This window comes from Monodelphis domestica, chromosome 2 (genome assembly GCF_027887165.1).
Source record: "Monodelphis domestica isolate mMonDom1 chromosome 2, mMonDom1.pri, whole genome shotgun sequence".
Classification (NCBI taxonomy): domain Eukaryota; kingdom Metazoa; phylum Chordata; class Mammalia; order Didelphimorphia; family Didelphidae; genus Monodelphis; species Monodelphis domestica.
The window spans coordinates 445,847,920-445,874,369 of record NC_077228.1 but is presented as its reverse complement, the minus strand read 5'-3'; the positions used below and the strand labels follow the sequence as shown (position 1 = coordinate 445,874,369).

Sequence of the window (26,450 nt, the reverse complement as noted above, 5' to 3'; positions counted from 1 at the left end):
TTTTAAAGAAGAATACAATCAATTAAAATGTCTGTTTATCTTTAGACCTACATTATAGCCAAAAATTATTCAGCATTGAAAATTCAAATAATTGGATTAAAAACTATTGGCATTTTCATGAATTTTCCCCACACATGCTGAAATCTAAGGAAATACTAGGAGACTACTTACAAGTCATCATTTGTAAGAAGAAAGGTAAGACTACATTTTACTTCTCCCCACTGTTAGCAGAATTTTGGTATAAGCTGTTTTGAACTGGCTATAACAAAGCATTATCAATTAAGTGCCCCTAGGATTCCATTGTGGCCTTCCCCCACAAGATGGTACACTAGATACGAGTTTTTTGTTGTGGAAATGACAAGGCCAATTAAGAGACTTGCAGGAGTCCAGGTGTGAATTTCTTCATGACAACTTGGATTACAGGAATGGAAGTGGAAATGGAAAGAAAGGGATGGACATGAGGGATGTTGGCTTTGAATGGACAAGAGGAGCCAGTGAGACAGAAGAATATATAAAATGTTTGAGAATTCTTGACTGCACATGTAAATATTCTTACCTAGAACATTATTTTTCTTTCTTTTTTTTTTTAAATCCTTACCTTTCATCTTGGAATCAACCCTGATAATTGGTGCCAAGACCGAATAACAGTAAGGGCTAGGCGATGGGGATTAAGTGACTTGCTCAGGGTCACCTAGCTAGGAAGTATCTGAGGCCATATTTGAATCAAGAACCTCCCATCTCTAGGCCTGGTTCTCAATCCACTGATCCAGCTATTCATCTTCAGAATATGGTTTCTTAATCAAGGATTCTCATTGGCAATATAGATTAGAAACCTATCACTGAATTGTATTTTGTGGACAGCATGCTATTCAAAAATATAACAATAAACAAAAAAAAAGTAGAAAAGCAAATCAAGATGCTGTTAAATTCTTTTGGATTCCATTCAATTTGATAAACATTCATTAAATGTCTACCATGGGCCAGGATCTGTGCTAGATGCTGATAGTGCTGCATTGATAGGATGTCATACTATAGATCAGACAAAAATCTAGAAAGTCTTGACTTCTATAGGACAAGGGAATTAAATCTGTTATTCGTGTCATATTTGGGTTTTTCAGCTATTTTATTAGCGTGATCCAAATATTTTATTCAATATTAAAAGAAAAGAATATTATTATCAAGTCTTAAATCTTGCTACTACACAACCCCATAACAACAAAGCATCTGAATAATAACTTGAAATGAAAATTGGGAAGACACATATGATGCAATAGTAATAACACTACTTCCATTTGAGCAATAACTTGAAATGTAAACTGGGAAGACACATGCACAATTTTTAAACAACACGTGATTGCTGTAGAATTTTGAAATAGAAGTAGGGATTAGTTCTGGGATTTCAGTGACTTAAAGAACTTCCAGATGAGGGAACTCTACCAATTCCCATTGGAAACTCTCTATAACTTGGTCTGAGTTGACTAGAACATAGAGAGATTATGGCTTGCTCAGAATCAAACAAGATGAAGTTTTATTTGTATTGTAGTGCTTTTGTCCTCTACTCTACCAATCTCCTATAAGAACTTGCTTACAGATTAATTTTTCCTTCTCAGGGTCATTTTTTGCCTTATTGACTCTTTCACTAATTTCTGACCTATTGCCTTAACTTGATCCTTTGGTACATGAGCACTTCCTGACTCTTGACTATTCTTCATGACTTTGGAACTTCAGTTGTCTTAACTTCCTTGATATTGCCAATTCCTAGATATCATCTGGATGTGATTTCTTTCCACTCTCCACCCCTAACTTTATTAGTCTTCCCTGAGCCTACAAGGAATTTAATGGATACCTGTTGAATTAAATGAATATGGTTCTTGTAATTTGGTATTCTCACTGTTTTACATGATCCAAACCTTCTGGGGTCTCACAAAATGGTCTCTATATGTTTTTATTTATTTTCATATTATAATGTGTGTTAATTTCATGTTAATTCCTCTTTTCTGTTTTAACTGTTTTATCCATTTATTTGTTGTATGTATAATACCAATGGCTTTTTATTTTGTTTTGTATAACTTGGCATCCCACAGGGTGTGTATGAATGCCAAATACAAGCTAAATCATAAAAATAAAGAGTAATTATTTAATTTCAAAATATCCGTAAAGAGCACATTCATGAATTCAGGAGTGAATAGTTGTGGCTGGAGTGTGAAAGAAACAGTGATTAGTTCAAAGTTCCCTCTGGGTTTCTGATGTTAGCAGAAGTGAGGCAAGCAAAGATTCAGCTGATACCAGTTAGTAATAGCGACTAACAATTTTTTTAGATAGGCAGAGAATATCTCTCATGGGGGAAGAGTTGTTTCTTCTCTTTACCAATTTTTGCCCACCTCTAGAGTATTCATCTCCAGTAACATTATTGTCTAATTGCTGTATATATCCATGGTTCCTTCCCTTTCCTTTCTCCATGCATTCCTCCAGTGTTTGTTCTTGATGCTCTTAAGTCTTCCTCCTCCTGAAGTCATTGGGGTGAGCTGAAGGACAGGAGGCTTACAAAACTGGCAAATTTGAGCATGCTCATTGTGGAGTATCAGAACATAAAAACATATGAATGAAGGGCCAATTGTTAGCTTAGGGAAGAAACTTGATAGATGTCTTAAAATATTTGAAGTTTTATAATATGGAAGAGGAAGTTGATTTATTCTGTGTAGTTTTATAGAGCAGACTAAGGAACAATCTTGGTTTTAAACAAAGAGAACTTTCTAACAACTAGAACTATTACAATATAATTGGTGGTCTTTTTAGGTAACACACTCTCCTTTAATGGGGGCATTCAAGGAGAAGCTAGATCTTTTAGCTTGTCAAAATCATAGCATCTCAGGGTCAAAATGACAGAGTAGGATTGATGTTCAGAGACTATATAGTCCAAAACCCTTCTTTTAATTCTGTAACTAGTTACATAGAACTAGGTGGCTCAAATAGTTGGAGTGAGGAGCTCCTGAGTTCATAATCCTGACTCAGATGCTTAGGAGGTGTTTGACTTTGGACTAGTTATTTATTCTCTCTCAACTCAGTTTCCTCATCTGTATGATAAAGTGAATAAATAACCTCTTTATCGTGTCAAATGACATGATATGTATAAAGCTTTGCAAATTTTACAAAGTTCCATACAAATACTATTACCTACTATTTCAGAAATTCTATAGATATTATCAATATAATATGATGGCTATGATAGACATAGGCACAATATCCATAGATATCAAAGCTATGTAATAGCTATTATAGATACTTATTCACTCACCCATACTTTTGGCCTTTTAGTATCCATGATTTGTGAGTAAAACAAAAAGCTCTCGTCAACCTTTTCAGTACTCTCCACTTTTTTTTTTTTGAAAACCACATTTCTATCAGATTTTTCAAAATTTCTATAGTTCTTTGTGATTCTATTTCATTTGTATAACACAGTGAAAATGCCTTCTAAACTTCTAATCACATTCATTGGCCTTCTGTGGTCCTTTTATGTTTCTCTTTTGTTCTCTCTGAGCTAACTGGATACTTAAGATAGGGACCAATAATTTAAACAGTGACCTTTTTCTTGATCATTACTAGCAGTTCATCTCCAACAAGCTTTCAAAGTGAACACTGGGTATTTTTCCTTCAAAGTTACAATTAATTCAGAACTTTCAATGGACAATGGTACGACCTGTTCTTTCTAAAGTGCATTTCTTGCAATTGTCTTGAATTGTCTCAAGCTAAAGTCCTGCTGACGATGTGAACTGTGCAGAAAATAATATCATCAGCAGAATTTTCTTCTTATACAGAGGGCAAATCACACTTCATGATGAACAGTATTTTTAATGGTTAAACTAAAATATATTGTCAAATTCAAGTGTATATGGAGCATTCTTTTTCATATCAAGTTTATTAAATTCAAGGTTTGAATATGTTCCAAAACCATTGATAAGATGGAAGAAAAAACTTTTAATAAATATTTTTATTCACTATGTAAAAGATGCCAAAATGTATTCTCACAAACTAACATTTTAAAGGCTACTCCTTCCAACATTATGCATGTAATAGTGCATAAAATGCCATATCAACTAAAATGTTGTTCAGATGACTGTTTAACTTGTGGAAACCAGCGTCTACTAATTGCTAACCTGTTGACCAAAAATGTGTCAGGAAAAACCAATGATCTAATTGTTTGAACAGAAACAGAAACAGAGTATAAGATCAGAAGTTTGGGCATTTTGATGAAGTTACATTATCACTGTGTGGCATGATGATGGATTCAAACAGAATGGAAGGAAATTATGTCCAGTTTCAGAGACAGTGACACAAATGTGAAAACTAGATGAGAATAATAATTTAATGTTTGGAAATTCTTCATAAATACTTTCAGATTTGACAGTAAGAATAAGTTGAAACAAAATTGCTAGTTTAGGTTGAACACTATTCTAGTTATAAACAGTGGATGGTGAAATAAGTCAATTTGAATGATTTTTTCTAAAATATTGTATTGAGGTACCTAATTACATGCAATTTAAGGGCTAAATTTATTATAAATCACAAAATGGAGAAAATTAGAGAAGACATTTTCTTTTCCTTTTAATTACAGTGTCTAATAGTAAAGCAATATAACCTAACTGACCATACTTTATTAATATGTTATATTTGCTATATGAAGAGTATCTGCTCTAGCATCAGATTTGAACCCAGGACCTCCCATCTCTAGGCCTGTCTCTCAATCCACTGAGCCACCCAGTTGCCCCTTTATAATATATTTATAAGAGGGAAGTTGACTGGAAACATTATACTAAAGAATTAAAGATTAATTGGACATTTACCAACCAATTTTATATAGTTTTATTTTGTTTATTGAATACTTAACTTTAATTTCATGTTTAATAATTACAGTATTAGTAAATAAACATTTGATGCATTGATAGTTTGTCATTACCAAATCCATAATAAAGATTTTTTTCTATCAATTATCTTAACTCATAACTAACATTCATGTAGTATTTTAAAATTTACAAAGCAAATTTCTTTATATAACACTCTCATGAAGTAGACAGTATAAGTTTTGCTATCTTAAGATGAAGAAGCTGAGAATCAGAGAGGTTATGTGATTTGTACATGCTCATATTAGAGATTAAAAAGAAGAGCTAGCATTTGGAACAGCTAGGTAGCACAGTGGATGGAGTGCTGGTTCTGGAGTCAGAAAGACTCATCTTTCTGAGTTCAGATCTGGCCCTAGACACTACTAGCTGTGTGACCCCGCAGAAGTCACTTAACTCTGTTTTCTCCTCTGTAAAATAAGCTGGGGAAGGAAATGACAAACCACTCTAGAGATTTTGCAAAAGAAAACTCCAAGGTCATAGAGCCTCAGACAGGACTGAACAACAACCAAAGATTCGAACTCTTTTTCCAAGTTCTATGGCCAGTCATGCTGGTATAAATGTTTACTAGACTCTCCACTCTCTCCATATATACCTAGGAGAGACCTTGACATTTAATCTGCATTGTTAATATTTCCCCTATTTTCTAGGTTAGGGGAAATGTTAACAATGCAGATGGAATCAAATCCAAATTTGTAGCATTTGCTGATTCTGCAGGTGCAAATGCTCCCACTGAAAGTTAAAAAATGCTCTCTAAAGTGGATTACAATTGACCCCAGAATTCCCCAATACCCCCACTGAAATGTTTAGTGATGCTTGGTCTAAACAACTAAAAGGAAACACTATTGAACTGCAATAGGATAATTACTCATTTCTCTTTTTCACAGTTTCTTGAGGAAACAAGTTAAAACCTTCCATTTGAGCCTAACAAATCAAACTATTTCAAAATCAAAAGTAATAGCTAAGAATTACTATTATTAATCTTCTAACTTCTAAACTGTTCTAACTTTACAGATGTCAAAGATGTGTAGCTGAGAAATTAAGCAATAATTAGAACTTATCTTTCAATTACCATCTAATAGTGTTAATTCTTTAAATGTGTTAGCTTTTTTGTCACGTTTTATAATGAAAAATTTCTCATAATAAAACTATCATTTAACAGGCATGCTTGTCACATTAACCATCTATCTGAGAATAAATTCAAATGTACTATTAAAGAGTCTTAGGCACCAAAAATATTTATTTGGGGAACCTTGAATCTATCACTATTAAAATCATTTTACAGTGATAAATGATTTCCATAATGGTTGGCTTAGATGTCCCAGTCATTCTTCCTAATTTTACTGAGAAGGAATTATACTTTTTTTCTAAAATACTAAGAATGTGACAAAGCCATAGATGAAAAGAATAAGTAAGCTGCATGTTCTCAGAAAAAGTAGCTTCTAAGAACTCAGAACTCTTGCAAAAACAGTGAACATAATGTTCTAAATTGTTCAGGCAAATGCAAGTGATCAGAATAGCTGACCTAAAATGTCTCTTTTTTGTGACTTCACATTCTTTATTTGAGATGTCATTGAGTCTAGGAGTATGCAGCATCCATAGTACAATCTGTAACCATGTTTAAATCAATAGTTCTATATGACACATCCAACTGAAGCAGAGAAAAAACATATGGGAAATAAATGACTTTCCCTACAAAGATTTTATTTTATTCAGAGACACTATCTTTTGTTACTTTTTTGGTAAATATGTTAATAGAGTAGAAGCAAAGAGACTTATAAATGATTCAACCTTCTAATGTCTTTTTATCAAGAATGGTAATTGGAACATTAGATAAATTCCTTAAAAAATTTCTCTCTTTTCATAATCCATCTTTTAAAAAATACCCAAATCAAAAACCAAAAGTTTAGCATAATTTTCACTATTAAATAATAGTTAACCAAATCTTAATAATTATTGAATAATTCAACTTGTAATTATTAAATATACTTTAATGAGATTTTATTCATTATTTAGATTTATGTTTTAGTTAAATATAATTAACATATTGTCAAAATTTTATGAGTTAATCAAAATCTATTTCTATATGTGTTATAGAAAATTCAGTGCTATTTCTATAGTTTATCATGTAATGATTTTAAGATACAACTTGGAAATTCCACTATGAAGGAGAGCTGAAATTTTATTATATTCAAATTTAGCAATCATTTATGAATTGCCTATTAAGGCACTGGATTAGATTCCAGGTATATGAAGATGAAATCAGACCATGGCTTCAAGAACCTTGTAATATGATAATGGGGGAAGTTAGACACACCAATAACTCTAACACAAATTGGAATATAAGTACAAAGGAAAGGCCCTAAGTCCTATGAGAGATTCAAGTTGGAAAAAAATTATTTCTAATTTGGCTGAATCAAGGATTTCATGAAAGAGACAGGTCCTAAAAGGACAGAAGCTTTGAAACAGATAGACATAGGTTTGGGATAGTAATTTGAATAATTAATTCTAAGAATATCTTTGAGTTTGGAAAATTGGAGAATATTTAGTCTTTGAATTACAAAGTGCTCTAGTTCTGACACTTTTAATCAGGCAAGAGCCTATCTTTGAGTTACACCATCACTAAAAGGTATAAACCAGGTGCAAACAAGTGTTAGATATCTCTATTGGAACAATCAAAGGCATGAACTAGGTGTTAATAAATCTTGAATCATTTTTGGAGAGAGGAAGCCTGTGAACTACTACATGAAATCAGATGATAAATATCTTGTGCTTGACTGAATAGATTTAGTCACACTTTGTAGGTTTCAGATAAAACAGTAAATCAACTTGGAATCCCACATTCCACTAACAAAACAGGCTAATGGCAGACCAGCTCCTGGGAAGGAATAATGTCATGACAAGGAGAAGAGAGGATCTTTGTCTCCCTTCTCTCCTTGCTTCAACCAGAGGAATGCCCGGTAACCTTGAAAAGATTTGTACTTCCCATCAGCATCTGTTACAGTACCCCAGAATAGCAGGAAGTAATGGCAGCATCTGCATCAAAAATTGAGAGAGATGCAAGGAAAACTATCTAGTATATTGGGGAAAGGAAGCTTCAGGACTGACCCTTGGAGTCCAATAGGGAACTACACAGCCAAAGGGGAAATTCATGAGGATTCCACAAAGGGAGAAAATAAATTCTAGAAACAAGGAACTGTAAATTACCCCTTTGCCACCTAAACTCTAATCAGAGCCCTTCTTCCTATGGACCTTTTGTGTATATGGGAAGAAGATACCTCAGACTTTGGGGCAGGTGAGGGGGCTGAACAACTATCTTTGATATCCCTGTTGTGTAAGTAGTGCTTTCTAAAAGCTAATGAATAAATGAAGAGTGTAGCCCACTGGATAGGGTTTGTAAATAAAGCAATTAAGATCTCCCCACACCTTGGGATTACCCCTATTACCCTGAAAGGAGAAAGAGCACCAATGTCCAGTGTTAATGTGGGTGTGACATTGGCAAAAAAAAAAGGTAGTTAAATAAACAATGTTGAAATGATAGTCTGTCTATATCACTTCTAACAGAATTAGTGGGACTATTTTAAAGGGTTTGTTAAAAGCTGTACCTAATTTTTTAATCAGGTGAAACTGCTGATAGTTTGCTATTCTATCAGCAATTTCAGAACATTTTGCATCATTTAATCTATAGAACTTCTCTCAAGCTATTATTGATTCCCTACTGTACAATATAAATTGCTGGCATGAAAACATTTTTGCTTTATAATGCATATGAATTTGTGGGGAAGATCAACTGTGGGTACTTTTATCTGACAGCATATAATAATAGTAAATAAGATCAATGAAACTTCCATTTACCTGAGTACATTAAATAAGAGAAATTCATTTTTTGTAAATTACTCATCAACATGAATCCTGGCAAACCAATTTTTATTTTTTTCATATCCCCAATACAAGACTGAAGAATAAGAAAATGTGAGTTCAAATCCTGATCTTGCCACTTACTAGTTACTTTCCTAGACCCAGGTCTCCTCACCTATAACATAGGAATAATAATACCTGAACACTTTCTTTCAGAGGGTTATTGTAATTATAAAGTAGTATCCAAATAAAAGATATGTTTATCACTTAAACATTGTTTTGATTTATATGTAAGGTAGACATCCCATACAGAATGTGAAGCTTACTGGATTGACTCCTCCACTTCATGAGGACAGAGAATATATCTTATTTAAACTTTTAATTTTTCCCCAGCACTCAGCAAAGCATTCTATACACAGTAGGTATTTTTAATACATGTTGAACTTATTCTGAGTATATCATAAGTACCAATTTTTTTTAAGTGACACTACCTAGTATTAATTATGGTTTGGGTACTTGAGAGCGACTGAAAATGGCAATTCAGGTCAAATAATCCTTTCACCCACTCACTTAATCACCATGAATTTATTAAGCACCTATTATGTGTCAAATATTATCCTAGAAATCAGGGACACATATATAAAATGAAAGGGTAATAGCAAGGTTAACAAAGAAAATTATAAGGGTGGTCCTACCTTAGAAAATGAAAAGAAAAGTGGGATAAAAGGTGAGTTTGGGAGTTTTGTTTTGGACATGTCAACTTACTTCTGGGACATTCAGTTTGAAATGTCCAATAGGCAGTTGGTGATACATTAATCTGGAATAGGTGAGCTGATGCAGTGATAGAGGCATCAGGCCGGTGGAATCAGACACTTATTAGCTGTGGGACCCCGGGCAAATTATTTAACCTCATTTGCCTCAGTTTCCTCAACTGTAAAATGAGCTGGAGAAAGAAATGTCCAACCACTCCAGGATCTTTGCCAAGAAAACCCGAAATGGAGTCATGAAAAATTAGATAGAAATGAAAAACAATTAAATTACAACAATGATAGAACAATGGAGATCAGGAAAGAAACTAGGTTCAGAGAGATCCATTTGGAATTTATCGAAATTGAGATGATAATTGAACCCATGGGATTTGATGAGACCACTGAGTGAGAAAGTGAAGAGAGAAAAAAGCAGAGCATTGGGGTAAATACATAATTAGTAGGCATGCTATGGATGATGAACCAGCAAAGAAGACTGAGAAGAAACTGGCAGATAGTCAAGAGGATAAAGGGAGAATGGTGTCATGAAAACCCAGGGAGGAGATAGTATACAAGAGAAGATGATAATCAAAAATTTCAAATACTCTAGAGAGAGTTCAAGAAGGCTGAAAGACTAAGAAAAGTCCATTAGGTTTGACATGTAGAATATTATTGGCAACTTTGGAAAAAGCAGTTTTATTTGAACAGTAAAATGAGAAATACGATTAGGAAAAGAAAGAGGGGAAACAGTCAGGAAAAGAGTTACCTATATCTCTCCTAATAGCATTAATTGGTTTCTTAAAAATACAGGTTTAGGTGAAACAATAGTGGGGGCCTATTAGTACTCTGGCTATCCTAATCTCTGAAGCAGTCAAAACCTGAATTTTGAAAACTTAAAATCAATCTTTACTGAGATTTTTACTTAAAGAATCATAGGAGTAGAGAAACAGAGCTGGAAGCCATTGCCTAAAACATTATAATAGTTAATAAATCATAGGGCTCTGATGGAGATCTGATACTCTAAATTGTCAGAGGTACTCACGAAGTCTATGATGAACTCTTTGGAGTCCAGAAGGGAATAGAGATCAAATAGTTTAAGGACAAGAAGAAAACATTCTGGAAGGTATATGGGAAGAAGGTCTAACTATCTCCTCCTCAGGAGTCTCTTAACTTAGTTTAAGATACAAAAACACAACTTCAAGATGAGTCTGGACATTGTTTCTCAGACAAACACAAAAAACACACTCCTGTTCAGAGCTGCAAAAGGTACAATAAATCTATCTCCCCAAAGGAAAAGAATAATGAAAAAGTTAACAAAATCTAGTATACTCATAGAAGGTGGATTATAACCATTTAGAATTGGATCAGTGGTTTCGAGAGCCAAATCCCTATAAGGTCCTTTATATCTAATTCAAACTCTACCTGAACAAATAAAATATCTTTTTTATGATCATTTGCTGAGAGGTTCATCCAGTTTTTGATTAAAGTCTTCCAATGACAAGGAGTCTATTATGTCTGGAAGAAAAGTCACATAATTTGTTTGCCTCGATTTCTGCAATTGTAAAATGGGGGTAATAATAGCACCTATCTCACAGAGTTGTGGTGAGAATCAAATAAGATAACATTTATTAAACATTTAGCACAGATCCTGGAACATAGTAGATGCTTTTTAAATACTCATTTGCTCCCCTTCCCGTCAAGAGTACATATCAGACTATGCTTCGATTTGTTCTTTATCAAGAAGTCTTTGAAGAAGTGGCACTTCCCAAGATTCCTATCCTGTCTACTTCATCAACCATTTCCTTCATGTTTTTTTTCTTCTACTTTTTGAAAGCTATAAGTCAAGGTAAATCTACTTTAGGAAAACAGCTCTTATAGAAGTCTGGATAATTGAAATTTCCCAATAACATGTCCTGTGCTAGATGTGTGATCTGTCCCCAAACTACTTCTTTTCCAGGTGGACTGCTATATACTTTGGTGGCAAAACTGCTTTACTTATTCCTCCATTGCTCTTAATTTAATTGTTTTCCCCATTGTTTCTGTAGTCTGGTTCCTAGATATCCTCACAAATAGTTTCATTGGATACAATATTACCTCTGATTTTTACCACATTACTGTATATACATAGGCAGATGAAGTATTTTCCTTATCACTCTCTATCCTCATAATATGAATTTGTGAGGACAGTCAGATTTATTTACTGTAAATAGATAGATAAAGCAAGTGTTTACCTATGTGCTAGGTGCTGTGCTAAATGCTGGAAACAGAAATAATAGTAGAAGATCTTGCTTTCTGATGATATAATCTGACTATATAAAAGAGAGATGAAAAGTAAAAAGTGTGTGTATGTGGCAGGGAGGAAAGTGGAAAAGTCTTGAAAGTTGGGAGGTGAGAAAGAAGTCTGGCTAGACTAAGCATGTTCCAAAATGGAGATTCTAGGCAGGAATTCACCACCTGGAGTAGGAGCTATTGATATGTGAAGGCATATACAGGGCAAGAAGGCCACTGGGATGGAATTGAAAAAGTCTATATATTCATGATCAGAGTAAAGAAAGAAGTGCCCAACATTTGACAGAGTGACATTCTACTAATGGGGTCAGATTTTTAAAGCAAGTGATGGATATAGCAAAGACAAGGTGATATTCCCATTATTTTTCTTTCATACTATCTTCAGAAAAATTATGTTTTTTATTTAAATTTAAAGATTTGAAGGCAAATTGAGAGGTGGTATGATAAAAGGGAAAAAGCACTGACATTAGAGTCAGAGGATCTAGATATCAAATCCCATCTATAATGCTCACTAATCTTATGCTTTGGGGTAAATTATGTAAGCTTCTTGGGTCTCAGTTTCCTCATCTGCAGAATGAGGAGGGAGGTTGGAATAGATGGTCCCTTCCAAATCTAGATTTATGATTCTTTGAAACTCCAGAAGTTGATAACATAGTATAATTCTGGCAATTCCACAACTGTGCCAGTTATGGAAGGAGAAATCTTATCTTAGTTTCTGCACACAGTTTTGATATCCTTCCGTTTTGAGATAGTGATAGTGGCATCTTCTATATGCTGATATTTTTCAGGGTTTCATTTATCAAACAAGGTTCTTGCTTTTTTGAGCAGCATCCTCCTTCCTAGGTGAATATCTTTGCAGGTCTACCATCCAGTCTGGGAACTTTACTATTCTTTGACATCATTCTTGGAAATCAATGATGATCTCTTCAAAAACAGGGGCAAGGAGCAAGCTGTTACCCCCTAGTAAGGTATCTATACTTTGCTAGTCTTCATTCTTGATGCTATAAGCAGTGTCAAGAATTTAAAGGATTCCTCCTCAGTCTGTAATGAGAATAAACACATTTATGGCTCTATGGCGAGATGGGTAATGAAGCCATCCTCTTTGGAGCCATTAAAGAATTTTTTGGTGGAGTCAGCAAAATGGAAATGAAATAGATGGTTTGCATGTTTCCAGAAGTCAGGTGGGGGAATAATTCTGTGCTAAAGTTGACCAGATGTGGTGAGTAGCTGCTACTTCTGTACAATTCATTATTTCCTTAGCAGGCAATATGTAAGACGTTTTCTGGCTAAGGTAGGCAGTTATTTAAGTAGCTAAGAATTCTGGTAGTTTGTACTTCACATCTGTTTTCCACATTACCTTTGTTCCATCTACTACTCTGTGGATTTACCACTTCTTGACTGAATAATCATTAATTGATCTCTTTGCTTTGCTTTCTATCAAAACTGATACTTGGATTATGCCAAGAGTTTATTTCTTTTCAGGGAGCTGGTCAAATTCTAGAGCTGGACCTGGAGTTGGGAAGACTCAAATTCAAATCCTGCCTCAGATACTTAATAGCTATGTTATACTGAGCAAGTGATTTAACCTGTAGGCCTCACTTTACTCATCTGTAAAATAGAGACTGGCCCTACTTTTCAGGTTTGTTGGGAAGATGAAATGAGATATTTGGAAAATACTCTGGAAATTTAAAAATGTTATTTATATAAATACTAGTTACTATTGTTCTTATCATCACCATTATTGTTCACACCAAGTCTGGTTGGAACCTCCAGATTTGAAAAGACAGGAAATTGGGAAGGGTCATTGTTCCAGGCAAGAAGTAGAGATACAGATAAAGGTGGGCACTTGGCATGATATAAGATCAATTGGAGGAACAGGGACCCACTTGTGCAATGAATAGAATCCAAGGACAAGACACTAATCTCCAGAAAGACTTTGAGGAAAAGGAAATGAAGGAATAAGGCAACTAGAGAGAGTCAGTATAGGACTAGAGATATATAAGAATAAAAGAGACTCTTTTACAGAATGGGAATCAAAGCAAAAGTTGAGTGACCAGAATTTAACTATGAGGTCAAATGGAGACACAAGATTGACTTCATGCTGAGGTCCTAAGGAACAACTAGCCTGTCTCCTTTTATCTATCCCTTTGTTTATTGATAGAATAGATTTCAAGGTGATAGAGATGAATCAACTAGTGGATGCTAAGTGACTCCAGGTTCAAAGGGTAGAACATTGCAAGAAAGGGAAGACATGAGAACATTACACTTACTAGTACTTGTACCCTTTTTATTCCTGATTGCCAGTTTAGTTTTGGCCCATTGCCTTGCTCTGATTTATGGTACCTGTATATAAAACCAATTCTGGATAGCCCACCTAGATCCAAAGTCTTATTTCTGTCTTGCCATTGATATTCAAAAATCCATCCTGAGTTGGTCTAATCCCATGCCTGTCTCCTGAGCCTCTACACGTAATCTTGCCTTGGCTTTTTCAATGTGGTTAATCTACCTGGTCTCTAGGACCTGCTATGGTGTCTAGTAAGATTTAATTTAACCTCACAAAACTCCTTTCTATTTTATGTTTATTAAAGTATTACAAGGCTACCAAGGACCTGAAAGACCATTCTGTACACTGCATTGACCCCTGATAGGATTGCACCTGAGCTTCTTTTGATTCAGAGATGATCATATTCTGAAAAATATCCAAAGTGATATTTTGTAATCTTCATTAGGAATACATTTCAACATCTCAAAGCCCTAATAGTGCTACTGTCTAACTATCTAGCAGACTAACCAGTGCTGAATTCAGTGGGAGAAAGTTTTTTTTTTAAATTTCTATACACAATAATCCTGGTATTATGCCTTAAGGATGGGATAAAGTAATAGTAGTATATCATTGCTATTTTTTAGTTTGTATCCCATGATGAAATAAAAAAAATAAATCTATGAAATTAAGTTAAAATAATTTTAGGGAAAAAGAATCATCAAAATTTTCAAGAAGTTCAAGAAAATGAAGAGATAGATTAAGAGACATGGGATAATGTTGCTTTCTTGCTCAACAGTTAAAAATGGATATAATTAGCATTGCAAAAGATCTTCTATTAGGAAAAAGAGTAAATTGGCCTTGGAAGGAACAGAATAAAACTTAGTCATAATTCCATTTACTATCATTTTTTCTTTATTGCTTAGAATATTCGTTTGGATGTATACTGGTATGTGATACTGAAAATAGGTATAAGCAAAATGATGTCCATATGATTTGCAGTGCTGCATTCTGCAAATGTTCTTTTCTTCTTTGTGACCTTAACTGAGGGGTAACAAAAACACTTTCCATCAACAAGATATACAAGTTTAGACTTATAAAATATAGTCAAAGGTTTTGTTAATTTTAGTTTTACTCTCATGTGTCCTCTATATTTTTAATGTGTGACTAAAAAAAAACTACAAATATTTTCTGAGTGGATAACTCCATCTTCTGCTTTTCAATACTACTGATGACTCACTGCAGTGTGGAGATGGCCCTAGCTTCTCAAAGACAATATGTTGCTTGAGATTAAGTTCTGAGAAGTCCTACCAGTCTATGTGCCTGCCATGTAAAAACTAAAACTAAGGAGATATTCATCATCAAAAGATAGTCAGAGATTCCACCATATAGTGATAGAAAGATTGCTTTTCTTCCATTTCAACTCATAAAGGAATGGTGGGGCTGTCGTCTGCATTAGAGAAAGGGAATGCATTCCTAGATCCTTTGATTTGTAATCTTTCACAATTTTACTGGATTCATGTTACAAAACACTTGCAGAGAGTATTGTAAAATTTAAAAGTTTCTAGTAATAGAAATATTATATTTTATGAGGTTTATTAAAGGATTATTGGAAATCGAGTAATAAAGAAGATAACAAAGTAATAACTCATAGAACCCCCATACTTAGCTTACTTACTACATCCTTGCAAATGGAAGAGAGCAGAGATAGGCATTACTGCCAGATTAAATACTAATTGTGATCTTGCCCAGGTGGAGACTCAGGTGACATTATAGGGAATTCTGGGAAATATCAAGGACTTCTGGGGATTGAAGTTTAGGGTTCAAATCTCCATTTTACAGTATAGATTTTCTCATATCTTTTCAGTTGAGGAAATTGTGCTCTGTACCATAGAAGTATTATGTCCAAGGCAGGATTTAAACCTAGGTCTCTTCCTAGACCTTAAATGCAGTGCTTTCCCCAATGAAGCATGTTGCTTCATTAAGGTTCAGAAAAAGTCTTCAAGTCAATGGGATATCAATAAGAATGACTAGAGTCTTTGGTGCAGGTACCATTAATAGAGCTGAGGTAGAGAGATACAAGTAATCTGGAAGAATGACAGTATTGAGACTTTCTCTGACTTACTGAAATGGCATTTGAAGGCTATAAAAAGGAGTCCACAAACTCACCAATGAATGGGGAAGGAAAGTACAGATTCTAGTTTGTGCCTGATTACAAATGTGATTGTCAAAGGCATGACTGCAAGTGTCAAGCCTCATCCACTTTGTTATGTTGCATGTGAATGAACTCCTGGAAATGGAATCCTGATAATCCTCAAGAAAATAATACAAAGTATATGAATTTAAGAAGTGTCTAAATCTTATTTCTGAAATTATATTACTCTGTCAAATACTATAATTTTATACAATCCATATATAAAAGTATTTATCATGATATATACATACTTGTAAAGAAAAGAATCCCATGTATTAGAAAACTTATTTATAATTTTATTCCCTATGCAATCCCCAGATTTCTGACATAAATCATATGATATATAAACTGCTTTGCAAGTCTTAGAGCATTATTTGTAAAATTCTAATTATTATTAATGTAGAAACTTGTTTTAAGTTTTGGGGAAGTTCATGAAAATGTTCATATAAAAGAAACTAAGAATGAGGCTGGAAATGAGTATGTGTTTTTAGATGTTCAAAATTGTAGTTTAAGGGTGTTTTCAAATAGAATATTTTAGGAGATTTTTTTAAAATGGCACATTACAAACTGGCTGGAGTTGCTTTAAATTATAAACCTTAGATAAAGTTATTTGCCTATTTGTCCAGATTAAGTAATTATTTATGCTTTATTAAGAGAAAAAAAAGTTAATTTCCCTTGGGGAAATTCCAGTGTTATCTCTCTTTTGGGGGTACATTGTCTGTAGTAAAAAGATGTACCTGTGTGCCTGATTGGATTTAGGCAAATGCCAATAGACTAGACAATGTCCCTGGAAGAAAATGTTGACTCTGTACATCAAGAATTTGGGATATTGGTAATGAAAAAGGAGATTGGAGTTTGGGAGCTAACATCAACAATTCCCAGAAATCAATCCCAACTTTATCTCTCAAAAGGTAGAGCTAAGAGCTTTTTAAAGAGGATTTTATAAGTAAGTGCCTACTTGCCCCTATTTTCTACTTGTATAATCAAAGAGCATGCTAAGAACCTCTTAAAATAAAGGATTGAAGGCAGGGGATGTTAACTCCAAGTCATGATGTATCTGTGTTAAGTCTTTCTTTACTGGGATGAAATTTACTTTTCTATGTGTTCTATGGTTTCATTTCTGGATATGTCTGACTGATAATCAATTTTTTTCTTTTTGGATATTTCTAATTTGCAAATGAAAAATATGATTGACTTGGCATTTAAACCACAATAATGAGAAAATGCTGTAGATAAGGACTTTAATGAGACACCTTTAGTCATTCAGAAGCCAAATAGGAAGAGAGAAGTTGTGGAACATGAAAGCTTTGGAAATCTCTAATAATGAGATAGTGACCCCTCTATATTTCTGATTCCTAGAATTTAATTTACATACATTATTAAAGATGCAAACTAGGTGGTACAGTGAATTGGGACTTGGGAGTTAGGAAGACTTTCAAATATAGCCTGAGACATCTACCAGATGAGTAACTCTGGGTAAATTACTTTATCTTTGTTTTCTTCATCTCCCACTAGGATGCTATGGCCAGCGCCATCCTTAGTGAGGGGTAGAGACCATAGAACCTCTCCCTCTGTCTTCCTGAATAATTGCCAAGTAGTTGGTCACTATAATTGTCCAGGATCAGCCCAACCACTCACTAAGATCGGCGAACATCTTAGCGAACACTCAGGCAGTCAAAATGAAAGATCAGCAGTAGGGACAAACTTTGCATGCAACTGCCCATAGAATCCTGGGTAACATTTAAGCATCTCGCACCCCGATTCATGCTGTAACTGGTTTTTTTCTGCCTTAGTCCTCATTTCTTATCTTTTTCCACCAAGTTTCCTATGATAGAAATCCTATATTCAACATTGAGAATCCTGGAGGATTCTCATTGTTACTCTCTAAATACCACCTTTCTCTGTCAAAGAGTCACCACACTGGAAGTCAATTCATGGCATCCTGCTCATGGTCTTACCCTTTCTTGCTTGGAACAGGCTGTGGATTCTGTTTTCAGGATCATTTTTCATCTGCTATATGGAATTAAAGGAATAGCCAAAGAATTAGAGAACTAGCACAGATGTACGTGCTTTCTTTCAAAGAGCAGGGAATTTGGCCATGTCCCTTAATGATACACATCTGTGGCTAAACCTACAAGAATTTTATTCACTTAGAAGAATTAAGACAGTTTTACTCTTGGGCACTAGGAGTATGAGTATACATGATGGCATGTAACCCAGAGTTCTTTCCATACTAGGTCTATGCAATCTGTCTGCTTAATCTGTTCTTTGTGTCTGAGACTGCCTTCTCATCTTATAGGATGAATGATACCAAACCCTAGCTTAAAATTGGCTACCATATTCCTGTAGTATGATTGATGGCCACAAATGATACATTTGACATATGCCCTACGAGGAATCTTAATGTCCCTTTTTATCATTGAACTTGTTAATTGTAAACCTTGTTTTATCTGTAGGATCCTTGGACTCCTCACAGAATAAAAAAGAAAAATGGCTTTAAGGGGAAATGGATACCGGATCTTGACAATTTAGAGGATTCATATTAATGACCTGTGTATCCTCCCTCTCTCCCCTGCCAGTAACTGTGTTTTCATGGGATTAGAGATTTAGAAGAAAATTCTGTTTAACACATATATAGCAACTTAGAGTTTTAAAAAGTTGTCTCTGCACTAAAAATTTAAGTTACTTACCCAAGTCACACAACACCTAATGTGTATCAAAAGCAATATTTGAACCTAAGTTCAGCTAATTGTAATATGGCTTTTTGGCCATTATGCCATGATGATTTTTTTCTAATTTGTAAACATTTTAAAATTTAGGCCTACTTTGCTCCATTTTAACAATGACTCCTGATGCAAAAAATAAATGTCTGTCTTTATGTTACTTTCTTTCTAGGCAGTCTCGTTTTATATGTGACTACTTTAAGGCAAAGGTGAAGAGGAAAAGCTCACTACAAAATATCCTCAAAAAGCATTATTTATTGCCATATGCTCAACATTAATTTACACATTGATTTGTTCTATCACAAATGTCATTAAGGATTATGGAAAACTGAGGATATAGAAAGATGTTTTTATATCTTTCATAGATGAAACTACAAAACTAATGGTGCAATGCATTTTATTCACAAACATGAGCCAATATATTGAATAAAAATTTGTAGCTATAATATGGGATAATATTAAAAGATTAAGCATATCATGATGCCCCTATTTTCTGGAGAGATGCCTTGATTTGAGTCCTCTGTTTTTTGTTATTTTATATTTGTGCAACTGTCACCACTTTTCATAAGAACCATTCAGGGAAGGCAGTGTCTTGCCCTAGAATTCATTGTATGTACCTAGTTGGCATAAAGATACCTACAAGAAATATATAAAATCAATTAATTGTGATATAAAAATGCTTCCTCAGATTTGGTAGAAAAGATATAGTTCTACTAAAGATACTTTCATAACTTTTAACCCTAGGAACCAATAAAATTCCATTTTATAAAAGGGAATTTTAAGAATGAAATTTAAACACATAAAAATATATCATCCTTAAAAGGGGGATTTCCTTTCCAAAATACAGCATGTAGGTTTCTCCTTTCCCTCCTTCCAACTTTGACTGTAAATCAGTTGTCAAAAGGTATTAGTATATATATTCAAAAAGATTTTAACATTTTAAAAAACATTGACTAAATATTTTTGAAAGACTATATTACTTTTTGGCTGCATAATTATGCAAATAATAACATCATTTGATAAAAATTCCCTTAATTTCAAATAATTGACATTACAAGTCATAGTCACCTATGATGGCCTGAGAAATTTTCAAAGTAAAATGCCTTCCCCTTTCCAACTCCCCTTCAAGACATACTTCATAACACATTTCCAACCAACTCAGCTGGAACCACTTCCCAAAACCCTCTGTTATTTTTCTTACCTTCTGACCTGAATATATAGTACTATTATATATATACATATATAATAACATAATTATATATATACATATGTTTCTTTAACATGTTTACATTTATGGTACAAGAAGAAATTATATATATATGTATATATATATATTAAAATCCACATATTTTGTTTTTACATGCTATTATAGCAGATAATATGAAATAACACACCAGGAAAGTTTAGCTCTGAAATAAAAACTTCAATCCTATAAAAGGAAAAATTTAAACTTGGCATAAAATTATGGATTATTTTCCATTATGAAACATTTTGGTAATCTATATAAATATATTAAAATTATATGCAATGTCTGAATGAAATGTATTCATAGTTTAATGTGTTGAAGAATACTACTGTATATTATCCTCTATAATGGTGTTAGAGGGACAGAGGCTCTAAAAATGAAATGATATGAAAAGAATAAAAAAATAATCCTGATGAAAAAGAAAATACTACATTATAATTACATAGTTATTCACAGTTTTCAGAATATTTCCACATATATTACTTAATTTTATTCATAAAATAGTTTTAGGAGGTTGTCAGGATAAGTATGAAGCCCACTGATTTTAAGTGATATGCCTAGAGTCATATAATAGTAAGACATGTGTCCCAGTCAGGGCCTCCTTCTTAGGTCCAGGTGCCTCTCCACTATATCAAAACTGTAGGAAATATTTAAGGAAATCACCATAGCTACACAGGAAGATCGCTGATGAACTCAGAATCTCAAAAGGTCATATACAAAAGCCTAGTTTAAAGAAAAATAAAACTATACGAGTTGAGGCTTAAAAAAAAGTAATAATTATTTTAAAAAGCTTTTTGAGTGATGTTCAGAGTAAGAAAATGGAAAATATAAGATCATTGCTAAGAGCAAATGGTATAACTTCTGTTTGTAGTACTTTAAATTCTATGGATAATGATGACAGTTATAACATTTACTGAACACTTTGAGGATTACAAAGATAGTTGTGAATATTGTTTTATTTGATCTTCACAAAGAGACAACAGAGTAGAATACATGGACCATGTGCTTCAAAGCCAGGAATATCTCTATTCAAGTCCTATCTCTGACATATTCTGGTGACCTTGGGTAAATCACTAAACCTTTAATTGTTCTAGGTATCTCTAAGCCTACAAGTTACAAAGATGGTGACCTATATTGGTAGAGGGATTTTCTTACCTGGGAATTTCCTATACCAATGAAATTATTGTCCCAGTCCCTATTGCCTTTTTGGATTTTTGCCACAAACCTATGATAGTGTTCCCATTTTACAGATTAGGAAATTATACAAAGGAAAAGGGACTTACTCATTATTATATAAAGTATTAGAAGAAGTATTTGGACTCAGATTTTTCCAGATACCAAATCTCTTGCTCTTACTATTATATTATACCACTTTTTAAATGCCTAGAAATGTCCTGATTTTTGAAGGCAGGCAAAAGAGAGATGCTATAAAGCTTAGACTAGTAAACTTCATACTGAGCTCTGGTAAAATACTAGAACTGACTTTAAAATAAGATGGCTTATACATTCTTAGGAAAGAAATTACAGACCATTAGGAAATATGAATTCACTATACACAAATATAATGAATACCACAAGACAGCATATTTTGGTTTTAACAAGTTATTTTATAGCCTCAAAATGGGGGCTGTGTAGTAGCAGTCAGATAAATTTATGGGTTACTGAAAATTACTCTGAAGGAGATTTCTAGTTGCAAGCCAAAAGTTCTGCCCTTGATTTTTGTTCTGTTCAACATCTGAATCAGAAACTTGAATATATCTATCAAGAATGTGCTTACTAAATACATTTAGGGAGGTTAGGATCATTGAATGCCTACTATTATTTAGAAAGAACCATTTTCCCCAAGGGTAATGTTAACTTAACTGAATCTGAAATTAAGAGAAAATTTGAATGCGAGATTAGTTTTAAACTCTTACCTGTAGATTCATCTGTGTGACAAATTCTCATGTTATTTACCCCTTATAAAACATTCTCATTCCTCCATTACCTTAAATTTCTGCCTGACTCTACATATCTTCACCTGTTCTTTGAACTCTGTTGATCCTCAGATACTACGCCATCCTTCTGTTCTACATGCCACTTTTTGCCTCTCATCATACTATTTAGCTTCTCATGTACTTGTGGATTCCTCCCAGGTTCTGCATAAGTGATTTGGCTATCATGTCTGGTTCTTTCCCTAGCAAGGCCCTTCTGGGTAATTCCTTTCTCTGCTTCATATGCTTGGGACAGGACTGGAAGGAATATCATATTTAGGATTTACTGGTCAAGAATAGCTACAAGTGTATCTCTCTCTGCTCAGCAAAACTCAATTACTTTGTGGCTCTAGCTGCTCACTCTTTCCCTTTTCTTCTTTCTTTAAACTTAGCTTTTTCATCTCATTGTGTTATTTTCATGGTATCATTGTGTTTTAAAAATCAGGAGGACAATGTAACTAAGGATTTTGTTCTAAATATTGACTATCATAGGTAAAAAGTGTGTGATGCCTTTCAAAGAAGTGGGATGGTAAGGCAGGGGAAGAATTGTTTATAGTCATGTCACACATGGTCACTATATTGGATCTTCTCTCCATAATTGTTTTTATTTGTTGTGATGGAGGGTTCAATTCCATAAAAGAGTGATATCTTTTAGCAAGTGCTATATCTAGAAATGTCTATAAAAGGAAAATATGTCTCTATATTTTTAAAGGCATTGTAGTTTTTCATTAGGAGCAAACTAACTGAGCCTTATAGATGGTAACACTGGATATCAGTCCAGAAGAGAAAATCAGAGCGATGTAAGGAAAGAAGGCATGTGATATGATCCTACCTGAACATAAAGGAGGAAAAGTTTATTCTGAACTATCAGGAGAAGGGAGCAATGTGCTTCTATTATAGAATTAAAGGGCATAAAAACAATGACCAATGAGTCTGAGAACTGATAAACACATATGAGGTTTCTATATATAGGCTGTTTAATAATTTGCAGATAAAATGGTTTTGGAATGAGGGAAAAGGTAGAGGATAGCAAATATTTAAGAAGACAAAAATGACATGCAAAGATATCAAAAGGTTAGAAATATAGTCTGAAATTTATAATATGACATTAAATACAGAATACCTTAGCACATAACATTTCAAAAAGGATCCTATTTTCTACAGTATTATAGTCAACTGTCCTATAGTTCCACTCACCATCCTTGTCATTCTTAAGGACTTACTTGGTTACCACTCTCCTTTACATGTTGTCTTCTCCAATTAGAATGTAAGTTCCTTGAGAGTAGGGACTATTTTCATGTTTTTGTATTTGTATGCACAGCATTCAATACAATACTTGAGTACATAGTATGAACTTTAAAAATTGTCTTTCCATTCATAAATACAAAGTACTATATTTAAAGTTTAAAAAATAATCAATGGCACAAGTACAAGATGGGAGAGACTTGGTTTAACATTCATTCACAGATAAGAAAGACCTAGAAGACTTTAACTTCTTTAACTTTAAGCTGACTTTAAGTTCAATATGGTTGAACAGCTTGATGGGATTCCTCCAAAATTGAAGCAATTTGACTTTATAATAATATAAGTATGATATCTAGATTAAGGTAAATGGTAATTCTATACTCTTTCCTAGTCAAGACACATATCATTTGCTATGTTCAGTTCTAGTTACCCTGCTGTAAAGAGGACATTGACAACCTAGAGCAAATAAGTCATTAGAAGATAGTGACTACTCATGACAAAAGGCTTAGAAATCATGTCATGAAAAATAATTGAAGAAATTGAGGATGATTAGCCTGGAAAAAAAGATTTTAATGGGGGCATGATTGCCATTTTAAAATATTAACAGGGCTATCATATAGAAGGAATTAGATTTATTTCATATAGTGTCAGAGAACAGAATTTAAAAGGAAAAACTTTTTAAAAGTTAGAGCTGTTCAAAAAAGGAATGGATTATCTATGATTTAGTAGATTCCCTGTCCTTTAAAATAGAGATTGGTTGATCACTTGTCAAGAATGTTGTAGAGGATAATTTCAGTTGGACAAGATTATCTTTAAGGTTTCTTCCAGCTCTGAGGTTGTGATTCTATGAACATTTTGAAAATATGCATCCTAATTCCACATTATCATCGACATTATGAAAATTATCAACAATTTTCATAATAGTAAGTATATTGTTAAGAAAAGAATGAAGTCATTTTATTAAATGCTCTATATAGAATAATATACAGTATACTAAATGCCTAATCAAAGTCACATTATCCTGAAAGGAGAATTTGTGAGAAATGTTGTTAAAACTAAATTATTTTAGCAGTAAAAAGCATTATTGTAATTAGAAATCTTCTGATAAGCTTCTACTCCTGCATCTGGATCTACTGGTAAAAATGGTCCCTTTGAAGAATAGTTTTTTTTTTATTGCTGGAATGCTCCAATTTTTTAATATGACCCTCTGGAAATATAGTAAATGGTATCCTGGCATTTTGCTGACAGGTTTCTAAGATTAGTAGGAATGGAGGCTGAAACTAATATTTTTTTCCAAATGTCAGAAACATATTGAGCAAAGAAAAAGTTCTAATGTAGAATTCCTAATACCCTCATTTAGAAAGGCTCCAAACAGGATTTTTCTCTGTCTCAAACTATTTCAAGATGATATTTTAATGAGGTTCACAATTGTTTTAATAAGAATATATTAAGTGGTCCCAGAGTTGACCACTTATATCCTCAATTCATTTTTTACCATCACTATTTCTCTGAAAGGAAAGGCCACTGTCTTAATTTCTTACTATCATTCTAGAAGGACATAGGGAAATGGCCTCAAATTCTTTCTCGATAGTAATCTACTGCTGAGGTCAAGAGATCAATGCACATTAAAAAACTATGTACTCCCTTAGCCTGCCACTGCTCACAGCAACCTCTCTTCCATCGAGGTTCATTCCATTCATTCACATCACTAGACCCATATTCTGGCTGTAGTTATCTACTAGCTCTGTAGACTACTGCCCCTCCTTCCCCAATACCTGCTCTTTGCCCTGGGATATAACCTCAAAGGTCTGGCCTTCTGGTTCTTCAACCTCATCAACTGCCACACCAAACCTGTACCTTTAGTCTATTTTAGCCATAAATAGAAATGGTACCTGGCTTGATCTCACCATTGACCTTATTTGTCCTACCATAACCTCCTATCTTTCAATCTCCTTCCATGGCTCATGTCTCTGAGTCCTATTTTTCATGCTTGCCAAGACCTCTAGTCTTCCCATATCTCTCCTAGTCTCATGAGCTTTGCTTCTGTTTCACTTGACTGTTTTTTGATAAGTTATTCATTTCAACTTTGCATTGTCCTCTGTGTTTGAATAACTTGCCCTCTTGCTCTAACACCATAAGATGCAGGTATTCTACACATTGTTCCTTGTGACCCACTTGATATTATAGACAAATTGGCCTTATTGCTATTCTGCATGTATGACTCCTTTCTTTGTGTCTTTTTATATGCTTTTCCCCAATTTGGAAATGTACTCCCTCCAGTCCTCTGACTCAAAGAATTGTTACCATTTTCCTAGGATCTGCTCAAGTTCCAACAGAGTATACAGGCTTTCTTGATCCCTTCAGCTATTATTTGCCCAGCCCTGTATACCCCTGTTCCTTTGTATTTATGATTATATTATGTAGCTAGGAGATACAGGGGATAGAGTACCAGACCTAAAGTTAGGAAGATGAATTCCAATCCAGCCTCAGATACTTAGTAGCAGGGTGACACTAGGCAAGTCATTTAATTCCATTTGCCTCAGTTTCCTCATCAGTAAAATGAGAAAGAAGGAAATGACAAACCACTCTAGTATCTTTGCCAAGAATACCCCAAATGGGTTTACTAAGAGTCAGACATGACTGAAACCACTAAAACAACAATGATTTATTTTATTTTCCCTCATACTAAATTTAGCTCGTTAAGGGAAAAGCTTTTTTTCTCCCTATTATCTTTATATTCCTAGCACCTGGGAATAGTAGTCATTGATTAAATGCATGTTGAATTGATTTGATTTCAAATCGCTAAAACCTTTTACCTAATTATCTCACTTGAGCCTCACAGCCATTTTATGAAGTACATACTTCAGGCATTTCTATTTTACAGAGAAAGAAATGGCATTGCCTGTGATCATATAGCTATTAAACAAAAGAATCAGAGTTTCTTCCTGACCAAATCTAGCACCATGTATGTCATATTTCCTCTTAACCAATAATTTTCTAAATACTGAGTTGGACAAATCT

At 33.9% G+C, this 26,450-nt stretch overlaps 1 protein-coding gene across 3 annotated transcripts in view; it reads right to left on the bottom strand.

Moving 5' to 3' along the window:
- Positions 1 to 26,450, bottom strand: part of PACRG (parkin coregulated) — a 632,164-nt gene that overhangs the window by 247,051 nt on the left and 358,663 nt on the right. Inside the window, exon 5 of one of the 3 annotated variants that reach the window (XM_056814368.1) lies at positions 14,931 to 15,092. The exons of the other annotated variants lie outside the window; for them this stretch is intronic. Within the exon in view, the coding sequence (XP_056670346.1) occupies positions 14,971 to 15,092 (122 nt within the window). The 3' untranslated portion in view covers positions 14,931 to 14,970. Of the gene's footprint in view, positions 1 to 14,930; positions 15,093 to 26,450 lie in introns of those variants that run through there. 3 annotated transcript variants of the gene reach the window in all.